The sequence below is a fragment of the Tenrec ecaudatus genome, chromosome 12 (assembly GCF_050624435.1).
Source record: "Tenrec ecaudatus isolate mTenEca1 chromosome 12, mTenEca1.hap1, whole genome shotgun sequence".
In the NCBI taxonomy this organism is placed as follows: Eukaryota; Metazoa; Chordata; class Mammalia; order Afrosoricida; family Tenrecidae; genus Tenrec; species Tenrec ecaudatus.
In genome coordinates this window covers 61,929,367-61,944,815 of record NC_134541.1, presented here as the reverse complement: position 1 = coordinate 61,944,815, position 15,449 = coordinate 61,929,367, and the positions used below count along the sequence as shown (strand labels likewise).

General features: G+C 45.7%; 1 protein-coding gene across 2 annotated transcripts in view; it reads left to right on the top strand.

Annotated features, from left to right (window-relative positions):
- APLP2 (amyloid beta precursor like protein 2) overlaps positions 1–15,449 on the top strand; it is a 97,453-nt gene that overhangs the window by 70,026 nt on the left and 11,978 nt on the right. The window contains exons 7-12 of one of the 2 annotated variants that reach the window (XM_075564081.1): positions 403–570; positions 5,997–6,127; positions 8,588–8,662; positions 9,779–9,937; positions 10,929–11,057; positions 13,724–13,823. In XM_075564081.1, coding sequence (XP_075420196.1) covers positions 403–570; positions 5,997–6,127; positions 8,588–8,662; positions 9,779–9,937; positions 10,929–11,057; positions 13,724–13,823 — 762 coding nt within the window. The remainder of the gene's footprint in view (positions 1–402; positions 571–5,996; positions 6,128–8,587; positions 8,663–9,778; positions 9,938–10,928; positions 11,058–13,723; positions 13,824–15,449) is intronic. The other variant, XM_075564082.1, reaches the window with a different exon arrangement.

Here is a 15,449-nt window from a genome sequence, read left to right as displayed (position 1 = left end):
GCCTAGCACCTTAAGTAGTCTTCACAGCAACTGGGAAGTCACAACTTAGCACACGTCGTGCCCACTGCCCTGGGACTCACACAGTAGGCCCAACGAGGCAAACACTGCTACTGAAAAGTTAGAAACGCGAGGCTCAGAGAACCAATCACTAATAGTTTAGAAAAAAAACAAAACAGGTTTGTTTTCAGTTCCCAATTGTCCTTTTGTACTTCAGAACAGGAAGGGACTGACTGTGAGTTGGTGAGTGAGTTAGCCAGGTTCTTGGCCTTTTCTGGTGATAAGTCTGCCCCCTGCCCCACCCCCCACCCCCCCCTCCGACACCTTTTCCTCACCCCACCCCCACCCCTTGCTGGTCGGTAGCATTTTGAAGCCACTGCTGACATTCTGACCATTTTCACACAGCTGTCTGCTCCCAGGAGGCGATGACGGGGCCCTGCCGGGCCGTGATGCCCCGTTGGTACTTCGACCTCTCCAAGGGAAAGTGCGTGCACTTTATATATGGCGGCTGCGGAGGCAACAGGAACAATTTTGAGTCTGAGGATTATTGTATGGCTGTGTGTAAGATGATGAGTAAGTCCCGCCTCACGCTGGCTCCGTGTGCAGCAGCCACTGTCCTGTCCAGCGTTCTGTCTCTCTGGGCCGTCCTCGTGACTGCGTCTGTGTAGTCCCAGCTGACTCAGCGTTTGCTGTCCGTCATCCTTCTCACCTTTGTGCTGTCTGGAGCCAGACATGGTTCTAATTCTGGTAGCTGAATGATCAGTTTCTGTGTGCCCATTAACTCTGTGTCCAGCTGGTGGTGGTGCTGCTGCTGCTGCTGTGAGAGCTGCGTTCTTCTCTAGTCCATGGCTCCCGGGTCTCAGGGCCAGTGGGGTTGGTTGGGTGCCCTCAGCTGTCTCTAGCTGAAAGGCACAAACAGGGAAACATCTGAGCCATGGAATCTGCACATGCTCATGTTCTGGGCTTTGCTGCTCGTTTGTCTTTGAACCAGTACTGCTGTTAATCCCCTGGGCTGCATATTGGCTAACAGGACTTCCTGTTCTCTAACAGGGATCATTTTGAGTGTTCAGGACATTGGGACTCCTTGCATTATGCATGCTAGGGAACTAGCTCGACAGCCAAGTGGTCTCTGCGGGTTGTTTCTTCTGCTCAATGTGGTGTCTCCTGAATCGGATTTACCATACACACACAAGAGGACAATTTTCCTTTCTCCCTAGTTGCCCCTTTTTACGCCTTCTCTTTCTTTCACCTTGCAACGGAGGAGCCCTGGTGGCATAGTGGTTACACGTTGGCTACGATCCAAATGGTCGGCAGTTCAAAATCACCACTAGCTCCTCGGGAGAAAGACGGGGCTCTCTACTCCTGTCAGCTGTGACAATCTCAGAAACCCACAGGGGGTCACGATGAGTCATCAGTGAGAGTGTTGCCTTGCAGTACTAGTCTGTCTGTGTGTTCGTAAAATCCTCAGAGCAAGCAGATGGGATTGTCTTGGTTCTAGCTCTGGAATTCATTAGGATAATGAGTTGCTGCCTGTTCCTGGTATTTGTTATAAAGGTTTTGGCTGTAGCTTCTGGTGGCTGTTCATTCAAATACCTTGTGGGGTATTTATTTTTTTCCCCTCTCTAACCCAAACAAAAGCTATTTTAAGTCTAAAGATGGTGTGCTTTGAGTGCCTTTAGCTGCTGATCGGAGGAAAAGTTGTTTTATTTGGTATGGTCTACATAACATTTGAAATTTCAGGGGAACTTTAGTGGCAGTAATTAGGTTTATTCACAAAACATTGAGAGATTAAAAAAACACTTAATGATAGTCATACTACTACGTTATAAAACTACTCAAACTGTAAAAGTTAACAAAATAACTGTTTTAGGTGGAATCCTGAGGAATCAAACCCGAAATGCCAAACTCATGGTACCTCTGTAGGACAAGATAAACCCATTCCATAGGGTTTCCAGTGCTCTGCTCCTCACTTCACAGAAGTAGACGATGGTTGGATCTTTTTTCCTTGGAAGCGACTGGTGTTCGCATCTAGGGACACCAGGACTTTGCCGCCCCGGCTGCTTTCCGAGGCATTAGATTTCACTGCTGGCCTTCTTTACCCAAAGAGTCAGGTACAAGACAGAAGGGAATGGCAGTTACCGAGGACAAAGTTGTTGTTTCCAATAAGGTTAAGGGCCGTTTGCCAAAGAGAAGCAGTGTGCCCGTGGCTAGTGGGAGCTCCCAGCTGGAGTGCTTTGAAGGCGTGGAAGCGTTGCTCTCGGCAGGCTGGCAAAGGTGAGCCGTCTCAGTGAGCTGATTGCGTTTCACCAGAGCAGAGGTGTGTGTCCCTAGAGCTAAGCCCCCTGTGTCAGAGAACCAAACTGCTAAGCCTACTGCCCCTTTCCTTTTCCTCCTAGGTTATTGTTGCCTTCATTCAGCCTCGTGCTGTCAATCAGGCTCCGTTCCTGGTGCACAGTCTTCTCTCATAGCAACCCAAGTATTGGTACTTGTGGGGTTCCGTGCTTTGAAACCTTCCCGCACGTAGCTTTTGAGTCCCCGAGAATGGTAAACTGTTCCCCTGAAAATTCGGTATTGAAATCCTGTTTAAACCATTGTAGGAGGCAAGTAGTCCTCAGCAAATGTGTCTTTAGTTGCCCTTTTTAGTTGTCTGTTAAGTGCCGCCAGGTTGATTCTGATTCACAAGGACGCTGTGTACAGCAGAGCACAGCCCTGCTCCGTGGTTGCAGCCACTGAGTCCGCCCATCCCACTGAGTCATACTCTTTCCCTGACCTTTTCCTGGCAGCCATGTCCTTCTCCAGGAATTCTCCAGGAACTGCTGGTCTCTCCCAGGAGTGTTTTCAAAGACCACGAGGAGCGTTCTGCTATAGTTTTTCCACAGCAGATTTGCTTGTTCATCTGACAAGCCATAGTTTATATTTGGTATTCTTTGCCAGCACCGCACCACAATGCAAATGGGTCAGTTCCTCTTGGGTCTTCTTAGGCATCGTGCAGCGTTTGCGAGCACATGAGTTGAGCGTGTTAGGTTTGTGCAAGGGTAAGTCCAAAAGTATTGCTGTTAAAAAATCATATAAATCTTTATTAAACCAAAATGTGACACTAGTATTTCTCAACGTCTTTCATCTTGTGAAGGCAGTATTTCAACTTCTCTGCCCCTTTCCTAAAGAACGCCGCCTTCTTTGGTGTATACCGCTTTAAACACAGCAGTTTGGGCATCCTTGTGGGACTCAGATGACTCCTTTTACATGCCCTTTAGTGTGGGAACAGCAAGTCTAAGGGGAGTAAGCGGGTCGGGGTGGGGCGTCCAAAGAAAGAGCAGGCACACTGTCATGATGGAAGAAATTGTGCTGAGGAAACCAATGCCGTTCTCTATATTTTTAAATACGTAATTTCCTGTGTCCTTTGACACTTTCCACCTAGACAGCACTGTTGGGATTTCTAAAGAACAGTTAAGAAACCTGAGTTGATGCCCCCTTGAAGTGGACTGGCCCTCTACAAGGCCCCTTGAGAGTCACTCTTTTGGTGGGATCATCCTGAGAAATCAAGACTCATCCTGGCCTGCAGTTTCTTCCCCAAAATGGTCTTTATTTGTTTTGATCTTTCTATAAAAGACTTCAGGAAAGATCTGCTCTTGGAGTTAACTAATCATCACACCATGCATTTGGCACCCAGCCAGCAGAAAACTTGCTTAAGCCATGATGTTAGCTTAAACGCGAAAATACCAAACGGCATGAGATCTCAACTTCAGTAGCTGTTCCTTCACATTCTAGATTCCATCCACAGTGTCATTCCATCCACAGATGGACGGTCTGTCTTTGCTTGGCTCGTCTTACCCACTGTATTGGACAGGGTTCTCTAGAGAGACAAACCAGATTGCTAGTAATTATATGTAAATATATTTAAAGATAGATATATAATTCAAGAAATGAACCATTAAATTATATACAGATAGATAATACAAGAAATTAACAGTTATATAGCAGTGAGACACTAGCAGTCCTTTAAGGCTTGAGAGCCACCAGTTGCCAGTCCCCTTCTGTAGAGAGAGCTGGGCTATATATCTCCAGGCAGCAAACAGCAAGGCAGGTCACCAACTGTCACCAACTGTCAGTCCCCAGCTCCAGAGATGAACATTCCAATCGTGTGGGCTTAAAGGGACCTCAACTTACAGCGACACAGTCCACAGGCTAGGCATCCCACAGGTAGCGTACCCCTTTAAACTGAGGCACAGAACAAGCAAGCCATTTATCCCTCTGCCTTCAGTTAATCCTACTTGTGTTTATCAGCCAGGCAGGCGCAATAAACTATCGCCCCCTTCCTGAAAGTACTTGATCCATCTAAAAACGTATCTGACGTGGTACAGCATTCCTATAAGCTTGCTGTAAAGTGTAGTGCTTTGGGAAGATGTCCACTTGAGGTTTTTTTTAAATTTGATCTTACCTCTAACTTCGAAATAGTTTTTTCCATGGCACACACACAAAAAAATTTTTGGTAGGTACTTTATAGTGAAACTAAGAACTTGTCTGCAGCCATTGCACAAGTTGCAGAGACATGCTTTAAATATATATTTTGTTTCGAATAAATCTGTGCATACATGAATTAGAACCATATGGGCAATAGTGGCAATACATTTTTTACTAACTCGAATAATAACAGAGGGTAAATACGGCAGTGTTTCCTTTTGTTGTGCATGGAATCAATCGTTATGAATCAGAACTAACTAACACACTAAAGAGGCGTCTAACAAAAACTTTGGAGTGACTTACTAATTTATAGTTTGTTTTGTAGCCAGTTTTAATGTTATTAAAATTATGTAATTCTGGAAACTAATTTTTGAATGAAATTAGCTGCATTTTTGGTATCAGTTCTCCACTTCAGTTCTGAAATTATGTCAGATGTAGTAATTTATGCCAGCCAGCCATACTTCTTTCCTCCAGCTTGGGAAATCTAGAATGAATTGAGCTCTGATCAGAGTTTCCAGGTCTTTGTGGTTCACCCCTCCCCACCCCCCTTTCCTTTTCTCTCAACAAGAGAATCTCTCTGCTCTTTCTGAAGATAACCTCTTCTTGTCTGTGAGAACATACCATCAAAAGACTTTACTTTCACTTATAAAATCCTACACAAAAACAAAAAGTTTCACAGTTATTTCTTGAGAGAGCGACTAATAAAACTCATCACCTTACTCCTTCCCTTGAGAATATTAGGCTCCACTGTGACAGATAGGCATGTTTCCTGGGCTAGGAATAGTTTGTGTGACGAGCAGTGGGAACGTGTGTGTCTTCATGAGTTTTACTTCATGGGTGAGAAGGTCAGTTAGTGCAGGAGATTAAATAGCACCAGGCACCTTCATCGGTTGCAAGTTGTTCTTGTAAAATTATAGTACTTACGTTTGAGATGGTGGCAAGCATCCTGCAAAACTACAGGGGAGAGTGGTTAGACTTTCTCTCGCACGCCTCAATACAAGCAAAGAACACTGGATTGAACAAGCTCCCCCAAATACGTTTTGACATAAAAGTAGCCAAGAAAATGAAACACCTAAGATATGGAGAGTTCTGTGCCCCCACCAGGTTTGACCTTTGCCCCATCTCTTTTCAGAGGTTTCAGTGACAAGCAGCAAGGTAGCTCTTTCCCTTCAGATTTTAGGACATTAAGAACTGAAGGAAGGAACAGAAGAAGGCAGAGTGCAGTTTTGTCTTTTGCCCTGAAGCTCTAGGTAGATGTTTTCTGGGATTCCGGTGCCAGGTGGTTGATGTGCCCCTAAATTGCTGGATTAGCGTGGACTGACATGGTGATGACTAGTCTGTAAGGATGATTGCCCACTGTGAGCTAACAGAGTGGAATCTTGGCAGACAGCAGCACCCTCTACTTTTAGCACGATACAAGACAAATTTGAGTCAATTCTACAGGTGCTGGGCTCAGTTCTCTTCCTAGAGTGCAGGCATAATTTTGAACCAGACTGTGCCTGGTTCTCTAATAATCGTCTTCTGCAACTTTCTTTCAGTTCCCCCAACTCCTCTGCCCACCAATGATGTCGATGTGTATTTCGAGACCTCAACAGATGATAATGAGCACGCTCGCTTCCAGAAGGCGAAGGAGCAACTGGAAATTCGGCACCGCAGCCGAATGGACAGGGTAGGTCATCTCCTCGAGGTGTTTGGAATTGGTTCTTTTCCCTTTTCGTAAGTGGTGAACAGCGACCCCATCGCCTCAGAATGTCCTCCTAGCTGTGGGAGGGAAGGGAAGGTGAGAGGAGCATAAGGAGAGCGACCTGTTAGCCCCTCCTCTCTTCCCGACCCCCTGCTTCTTTGACAGCACAGTTAGCTTTGCTCGTTACCTTCTGGCCATTCTACTAAGCACTTCGGTGTGACTCTTCCATATTAAAAGTGCACACCGTCAAGTGGATTCCAACTCATGGTGACCCCTGGGCACCAGAGTAGGACTGTGTTCTGAAGGCAGTTGAGCCACACACAAAAAATGTTTTCCTGTTGTGAATAGAGAGCAAGTAATCTCAACCATAAGAAGAAAGTGTTTCTCATGCCTATCTAGATAAGGTAGGCAGGATAAATAGTTCAGAGAGGAAAAGAACAGGACCCATGGTTCTGGGGGGTACGGGAGAAGGGGAGCTAGGAGAAAGGAAGAGGGGGAGAGGCTGACCCAGGCACAAGGGAACAACAAGTGAGCTAAAATCAATGAAAGGTCATAGGATGACTAGTGAGGCTTAACCAAGGGCACGGTAGCATCGAGGAATTACTAAACGTGAATGATGACAATGTGGCGGTGGGACAAGAGGAAAATAAAAAGAAATAGAGGAAAGAACCAGAAAACAAAGGACATTTATAGAGGAAATACAGACATGTACATAAGTAAATACACATACACACACACATATATATATGTATGTATGTATATATATATACACAAGAGGAGAATAGAACTATATACTCATAGCTATATGTTAAGAATTAAGGTTACAGGTAGACATTGGGCCTCCACTCAAGTATTCTCTCAATGCAAGAACACTGTGTTCTAACAATTGGCCTTCTGTGATGTTCACATTCCTGACACGATCACCGAAGAAAAAACGGGTGCATAGCAAATGTAGTGAAGAAAGCTGATGGTGCCCAGCTATAAAAACACATAGTATCCGGGGTCTTAAAGGCTTGAAGATAAACAAGCTGCATCTAGCCGAGAAACAACAAAACCCACATGGAAGAAGCACACCAGCCTATGTGATCATAAGGTGTTGATGGGATCGGGTATCAGGCATCTAAGACCCCGAACAAAATCATACCAAATATGAATTGAGGTGGGGAGGGGCATGGAGTGGAGACTCAATGCAATCTGTAGACAATTGGACATCCCCTCACAGAGGGGTCACAGGGAAGAGATGAGCCAGTCAGGGTGCAGGATAGCACTGATGAAACACACAACTTTCCTCTAGTTCTTTGGTGCTTCTTTCCCCCTACTATCATGACCTCAATTCTATCTTACAAATCAGATTAGAACAGAGCATGCACACTGCTACAGATATGAGACTGCAGCACAGAGGATCCAGGATAGATAAACCCCTCAGGGCCAGCAATGAGAGCAGAGATACCAGGAGGATTAGAGGAGGGTGGGGGAAGAAAGGGGGAATCGATCACAAGGGTCAACCTGTACCCACCATCCCCCCCTTCCAGGGGGATGAACAGTGGAAAAGTGGGCAATGGAGAATGATGTAAGATATGAAAATAATAACCTATAACTTATCAAGGGTTGGGGAGGGAGGGGGAAGAAATGGGGAGCTGATATCGGGCTCAAGTAGGAAGAGAATGCTTTGAGAATGGTGATGGCAGCATATGTGCACATGTACTTGACACACTGGATGAATGTATGGCTTGTGGTAAGAGATGTAAGAGCTCCCAATAAAGTAAGGGGGAGAGAAAAAAGTATTTCTAACAAAATTAAATGATAGCAAATATGGCCATCAATTCTGACACACTGTTGACTTTTAAGACTTTGAGACTTGGGGATGTTTCCTCATCCTTCAAAGCAGAGCTTTTGTGTGGTGGAGTCGTGTTGGCCATAGGAACCACTAGCAACTTTCTACTTGGCCAACTCAGAGAGTCGGAGTGGAAATTGATGCTCAGGCTCAGTACCAATCTGAGATCCCACACATCCATCAGTGCTTTAGAACAGGTGCTCTCTAGTTTATCCGCATCAGTTCTTAGGAGTGAGACTTATTTCATTATGTTGATGAGGTTCAAAGACTCGGGGACTTTAAGTAACTCCACGTTGCGTGGTTAGCAGGTCGTGGGACTGAGGTTTCATTTGGGTCCCCATTAAGACCCATGTCCTTGTGAGGCAATAGCTCTTTCCTCAAACAAGCTAAAATAGGCCTGAGCTCATCAGGGCTCCTAGGATGCGGTTCTCTTTTGCAGTTTCTACATGAGATCCAGCGTGTGGCAATACTTTGAGAAAACTAAGATGTTGTTTTAGGGGATTGTTCTCTGATTATAGTATGTTGGTGTGTATTTATTTTAAAACATAATTGACATTCGTTCTGTTGTTGAGAGGAGACTGTAGTTACAATGGCTTTGGCATTCGTTCTAGGTAAAGAAAGAATGGGAAGAGGCAGAACTTCAAGCTAAGAACCTCCCTAAAGCAGAGAGACAGACTCTCATTCAGGTAAGACTCATTCTACAGGGACAGAGCTTCCAGCTTGACTGTTTGAAAATAGGGTCAGAGCCAAGTTCACAGGAAATTAGACCTTGACACCTCCTTTTGGTTGAGGGCTGTGTTACAAGTATGTTGTAACTGGCTTGCTTTTCCACTTCCCAACTGACATGCCCTAGCCTTGCTCCTCTCTGGTAGAGGAAACCAGAACCCCACCAGAGCACTCTAGTTCTTGCCAGAAAGTAATCTGAGCTTGGCTGCATTTGTTAATTCCGCTCTCCTGGCAGAAATCATCTGTCATCCTCATTATTGTTTTTCAGCAAGACAGAATTGGAGGAATCTTTTTTGGGGGGGTGGGGCTGGGGGACTGGCGTAAGTGAAAAATCAAGAGGCAGAAAATAAAGAGCTCTGATACATGTTCATCTTTAACTGTAGGCATGCCACCTTAAAATTACAGTAGCAAAGGGCATTCCTCTTGTGTAGAAAAGAGGGCTGATGGGATAGAGGTGCCACCGGTGGTATAGTGGCTGGTCTGGGTCTTGTGACGCATTTACATGCATGTTAAACTCGCTGTCTGTCTCGAGGAAGCCCCTCTCTCTGTGATGTGAAGACTTTTAGAAGGCCTTTGTTCTGCATCTTTCACTTAGAAAATCTTGAGAGTCTGAATTTCTCTGTAAGCCTCTGGTGCAGGGTACAGTAATTTGATTTAGTAGCCTTAAACTCCTACTAGCACTGGCCAGGTACGTCAGGCTTAACTTGCTGTCAGTGTCATGTGTGTAAAAGTTTCCGTGTAACCTGGGACATTCAACATGTGTCCTGCTGGTGTATGGTTTTCCGATCTGGAAGTCACTGCCTTATTTCAGTGTGAAGAGGGTACCATTACCGAGCTGCCAGGCTTTGGGCTTGCAGCTCTGGTAATTGGAAGTGCCAAGGAAGGAGCCCTTCTGAAACTCCGCTCTAACTGGCTCCCTTAAGATCCTGAAGTAATTGTCTTGTCGGAAATCGGAGGGTGTATACTGACCCTTGAGCCCGATGCCTTCTTGGCACCCAGCAAGTGTCAGGGCCTGGGAGGCCTCCTCCAGGTGCTGTGAATTCCAATTCCATGTTGTTTCTCCTCCCGGGGTTTAGCACTTCCAGGCAATGGTTAAAGTTCTAGAGAAGGAAGCGGCTAGTGAGAAGCAGCAGCTGGTGGAAACTCACCTGGCCCGGGTGGAAGCTATGCTGAACGACCGCCGCCGCATGGCTCTGGAGAACTACCTGGCAGTCTTGCAGTCTGACCCACCACGAGTGAGTTGTATTCACAACAGGTTCATTGATGAAAAATTGTATTCTTACTACCTGCCTGAAGTGGGGGGTCTGCTTCTGTGAGACACGGGTCTGAACATTGTGTTTAACTGCAAGAAAGATGATTCTGGAGGAAAAGGTATTACTACATTAGCTTAGCATTATTTCACTGAATGCCTAAATACATACCACCTATTATGTAACAAGGTTCCTTAACCTCAATTCCCAAACCCATAGCTGATTCCAATTCACAGTGACATGGCATAGGGTTTCTGAGACTAGAAATCTTTACAGAAGTAGACAGCCTCACCTTTTCCTGGCAGGGTAGCTTGTTACTTTGAACTGCTGACCTTGGGGTTAGCAGTCCAATGCCTAAACTAGAGCTCTTTCAGCCACATGGTATTGCTTGGTAATAATCTAATTATTAAATTTTTTCCGCTAGCCCTACTTTCAGAAAGTAAAATTGCACTTTCCTTGACTTTAAAATGAGCCTTTACTTTTCCTTTATATTTAAATAAAGACTTTTAAACCAGTTCCATTCTAAATAAAAATTATGAAGAAAATATTCATGGAGTTGAGGCTTTTTGTGCTAGTGGTCACAAACTTTTTAAAAACTCCACGTTAACCTGCTTTACTTTCAGAGATGGGAGAGTCTTGGAAGGTCTTCTTAACTTAACCAGTCAAGGCTTTTTCTGAGTGCCAAAAGACTGCCTCACTTTTGCCATAGGTTACAACGAGTAACGAGGACAAATTTCAGATTCTGACAAGTGCTCTTTGTTACGGAGCCTCTGTAACCTCGCAACTCAGATTTTCTTCTTTGTCCTAGAAAGATAGCGTCTTGTTATTTAGTGTAAGCTCTGAACTTTTGAAAGAACAGCTTTTGTTCTTGTGTCTGGATGAGCTGTGCACTGCCATACGAGTTTCTAAAACTTTATTTTCCTGCCTGCTTCTGGCGTTCTAGTCCAGTCATTCACACAGCTGCTCTCTCCTGTAGCCTCACCGCATCCTCCAGGCTTTGCGGCGCTATGTCCGTGCTGAGAACAAAGACCGCCTGCATACCATCCGTCATTACCAGCATGTGTTGGCCGTGGACCCAGAGAAGGCAGCCCAGTTGAAATCCCAGGTACAGTAGATGTCTTTGAATTTGCTGCCCTGAGAGTATTTCAGGTGGGCAGAGATTGCTCTGATCAATGGTTGGACCTTGTTTGTTAATCCTTTAAAAAAAAAATTGTTTTTTTATTTCCAAAGACTTGGAATTGGTTTTTGGTTAGGGTGTGAGGTACTGTTTTAGAAATACCTTGCCCGTACTTCATTATATCTGTGCCAAGTATTTCCTTTGTAGGAGTCCCTGAGTGGTGTAAACACTTAAGTGTATTCAACTACTAACTGATAACATTGGTGCTTAAGACCCAGTACTTGCAGGGTACACTGTAGAACTGGGATGTTTAAGAGGACCAAGAGCCGGGCTCCAGAGGAGTAGGGCTGGTCTAGAAGGCAGAGAGCAGGGGTCATCACCCTATGCCTGCGGGCCACATGCGGCCCGCTGAGGACATTTATCCTGCCGGTTGGGTGTTTTTGCCGCCGCTGCTCGTCCAGGGTGCATAGGAATTTGTTCATAGTTTCTTTTTTTGAAACTATAGTCCGGCCCTTCAATGGCCTGAGGGACAGTGAACTGGCCCCCTGTTTAAAAAGTTTGAGGACTCCTGGCATAGAGTGTGAGTCTGTAGCCTGAGGCTCGGTTTGAAGCTGAGTGACAGCGACAGGAAGAAGAAAAATGACAACTCTGGAGCAGCTTCCAGGAAGCTTAAGTGAGAAGGAAATGCATGCCTCTTTGCAGAAGGTAAAAGTTTTAAGTGCCTCTTCATTTTTTTTTAGAAGAAGAACATTTGAGCTTTGGGTTAGAAAACTATACTCTGGTGCTTTATTCTAAAGAAAACTAGCTTGGTTTTTGTGTGGTGAGAGGAGAAAGGGGGAGAATCTTTGATTTAATTAATGTCTGGAGAATTATTCTCTGAAATCAAGATCAAAGAAACTTGAGAAGGTAAAACCTTCCATCTGAGAAAACAGCCAGGGGTATTGTGTAGCTTTGCCGTATATTTCCTGTCTTCTAATGACCCTTGCTGCGGAATCATATTAGTGTTTTTGTCTGTTCACCCTTCTGTTATTGAGACTCTGGGAAACCTGTACAGAGCAGCTTTCTGTAAGAGGCCGTACTGTCGAGAGCATTGTTCTGCTAACCCACCCAGTGCTCCACGAGACCAAGGCGAGGCTGCTTGCTCCGTCAAGGACTCAAGGCCCACCTCAGAAACCTGTGTAGGGCCACTCTGAGTTGGGATTGGCTCAGTGTTGATGGGTTGATTATGACGTGCCATCGCTGGTTGCCTGGGTTAGAGTGGCATGGGACTTTTTCACCACCCCCACTCCTCACTTGCAACTCTATAGCTCAAGGTGTTAGTGTCTAGGGAGGCACTAATTCCAGGGTTCTACCCGATGGCTCTTGGCTTCCTGTGGATATAGGGACCACCCCTTCGCAAATGGCTCCTTCATCTGTAGAAATATAACAGTGTCAACGCAGGCTCAGCCTCAGCTGTCGATAGTACATTTTAGTTTCATTTGCATTTTTCCTCCCAGGCGTTCACTCTTGTGCTTCCCCATCAATTTCTTTGATTGACAGAACAGCAAATATAAGATTAAATTGCTTTCATCTTTGCTTTTAAAGGTCAGAGAGGCATCCGTCTGCAATAAAAGCATCTTTCCATTTAAGTTTTCCCTTTTTGACCCTACATACTTGGAGTCCAAGTGATGAGATCCATTGGTGTAGAGCTCCCTCTGTAGGAAAAGCTGTGTAGCTGCTCATCTAAGCAGTCGTTTACAGCGACGCGTCTCGGGTAGATATTTGCCAAGTAACCTGCTGGTATCAGCTTTAAGGGCTTTCCAGTACAGGAGCCATTGTTAATGTTGCCTGCCATGGAGTCGACTGACCCAGAGGGATGCTCTGGGCAGAGTAGAGCCGTGGCAGGGGTGGGTAGGTGGGTGGGGATGGAGGTCCTGGGCTGTGACCTTTTCTTTCATGGAGCCACTGATGGCATCAAACAGCCAAGCCCCTAACCACTGCATAACCAGGCCTCCTTGAGGGCGCAGGCACGGGATGGGAGGGTGGTTCATCTCTCTTTCATCCTTGCCTTAGAATCACGTTTATAATTCATGCCTCGGAAAGAATATTTTAAAGCATAATGTGATCTAGTTAAATAGAAGTAAAATAGCTTTCACCGCTGCTATTTTTAGCTGCCACTTCATTTGATAAAATCTACACATGACCCTCCCCACAATCTATTTCTTAGTGAGTTCTTCCTCGTTTTACCTCATCTATTGCAAGAAGTGCTAAAAATTGATCCACACTTTTAACAAAGCCTTAACGAGTGTCTGGACTACTTAGGGTTTGGTAAGAGAACCCTATCGATATGAAGAGCCTCGTAAACGGCAGACCGCAACCCCACTAGTGATCATTTTGTAAAGAAATTCCCTTTTACCTTGGAGCTCTCTGGGCAAATCATCAGGTCCCCTGGCGAGCGATGCGCCGTCTGAACGCGCTCTGCTAGTTCAGTGGTTAGTACACATCACGTGGGGAATAACGTACACCACATTTCCTAGACCGGTGGCCTTGCTGAACTCTGGAGAATTAACGTCAGCTGCTCTGGAAGTGGGTGGGACTGTCCCCTTTGCAATGGTCCCTCCCTCCCGGCCTGGTTGTTTTTAGTGACAAGGACTCTCTCTTAACTGTGCTTCCAGGTGATGACACATCTGCACGTGATTGAAGAAAGGCGGAATCAAAGCCTCTCCCTGCTCTACAAAGTCCCTTACGTAGCGCAAGAGATCCAAGAAGAAATTGGTGGGTGCCCTGACTTGTGTCCGTCCAGGCTGAGCAGCTTCCCCCCTCAGGTGCAGGGTGACAGTGTGGGAGCAGGAAAGCACCGAACAAGTGGGGCCAGTTGGGGTGTGGGGTTTGGCAAGCCACCGCCTCAGAAGTCCGGAGCCTACACAGCAAGGTCAAGGAGGTAGCCTGCAACAGATGGATGGCGGGACGCCACACACAGCCTTGTGACCTTACACTGTGTTACCGGAAGAAAATCGAGGGTGTCAAATCGCAAGAGCCTAGGAAGTTTCCTGTTACCATATTTTCCTCTGAATGGTGGATGTGTTTGCGAAGCACACATCTTTTTTTATAATCTTTTACACACATTATATTTCTTCTCCTCCTTTAGATCTCTGTCTCCCTTTTTGTGTCAACTCTAATGTGTCTGCCGTGCCTCACAGAACAACGTGGTCAGAAAGTGGACAGTCTCTTGGGGAACTAACTCATTGTAGGAGCGGAAGTATGGGGTGGCGGGTGCTGTATGGACACTTAGAGGCAGGGGGTGTTTGGAAAGCTGCCTTGTGGAGTGATGACCTGAGGGAATGAGCTCAAAGAAATACATGGGCCAAATCATGGAGAGATTTAAACCAAATCAAGGGACTTAAAATTCTGTTCAGGAAATGGGAAGCCCTTAGCAGATTGGAGAGGGACGAGGTTTGAAGAATCACTCGACTTCTGTGCACATGGTTGATTCAGAGATTAAAATTGGCCATCAGCCAGGAAGTGGTTTTAAGGTCCAAGAGAGAGCTGGTGAGAGAGGGCGCAGAGATGTCCTTCTGGAGAAGAGTGACATCCTGGGTCGGATGCAGGAGGGGAGGGAAAGGGACATACTAAGGATTGTGTTTCGGTTTTTAGCTTGAGCTTCTAAGGTAGGTGGCAGTGCTAAAATTTTATTGAGGTTTAGGAAGAAAATGTATATTCACATTCAATTAGAAAGTGACATTAGATGTCAAATAAAGGTGTAAAGAGTAGGCAGCTATCTGAGCGCCCGGCCAGGAGCAGCAGCTCCTGGCCTGGGAGTCAGTGGTTGATGGGCAGTACTTAGCTGGCATTAGACGAGATGATTCAGCCAGTGTGGAGATGAGAAGAGGGGGTGTTGTGGATTGAATTGCGCAACCCCCAAGATCTGTGTCAGATTGAGTAAGTCGTGATTCTCTGTCTGATTATCTGGTTGCCTTCCATTCTGTAATCTGATGCTCCTCAGTTCTGTGAAGTCTTACAAATCCTAGCCCCTCCCTGTGGTTGCTGTCCCACTAGGGAGTGTCTTGTCCATTATGAGGCAGGGTTATATCATTTTTGAAGATGAACTTATATTTATTTGTTATGGTAATAAGGTAGGGTTGCAGTTGGTCATATCTTGAATTATTGCCCCACAAGAAATAAAAACACACAGAGATTTGAGCAGAGAAGGAGGGACCGCAGGACCACCAGCAAACAAGAAGAGCCAGGAAAAGTGTGTCCTCTGGACCCCAGTGCCCTCCTAGACTCGGGAAGAGTGATGCCAAGACACATGGAGATTGCCAGAGTGCTGAAAGGAGATGTGAACTTCCCCTGGGGCCAACGTATGGAAAGTCTTTCCCTTTAAGCCAAGCAAGCCACCTC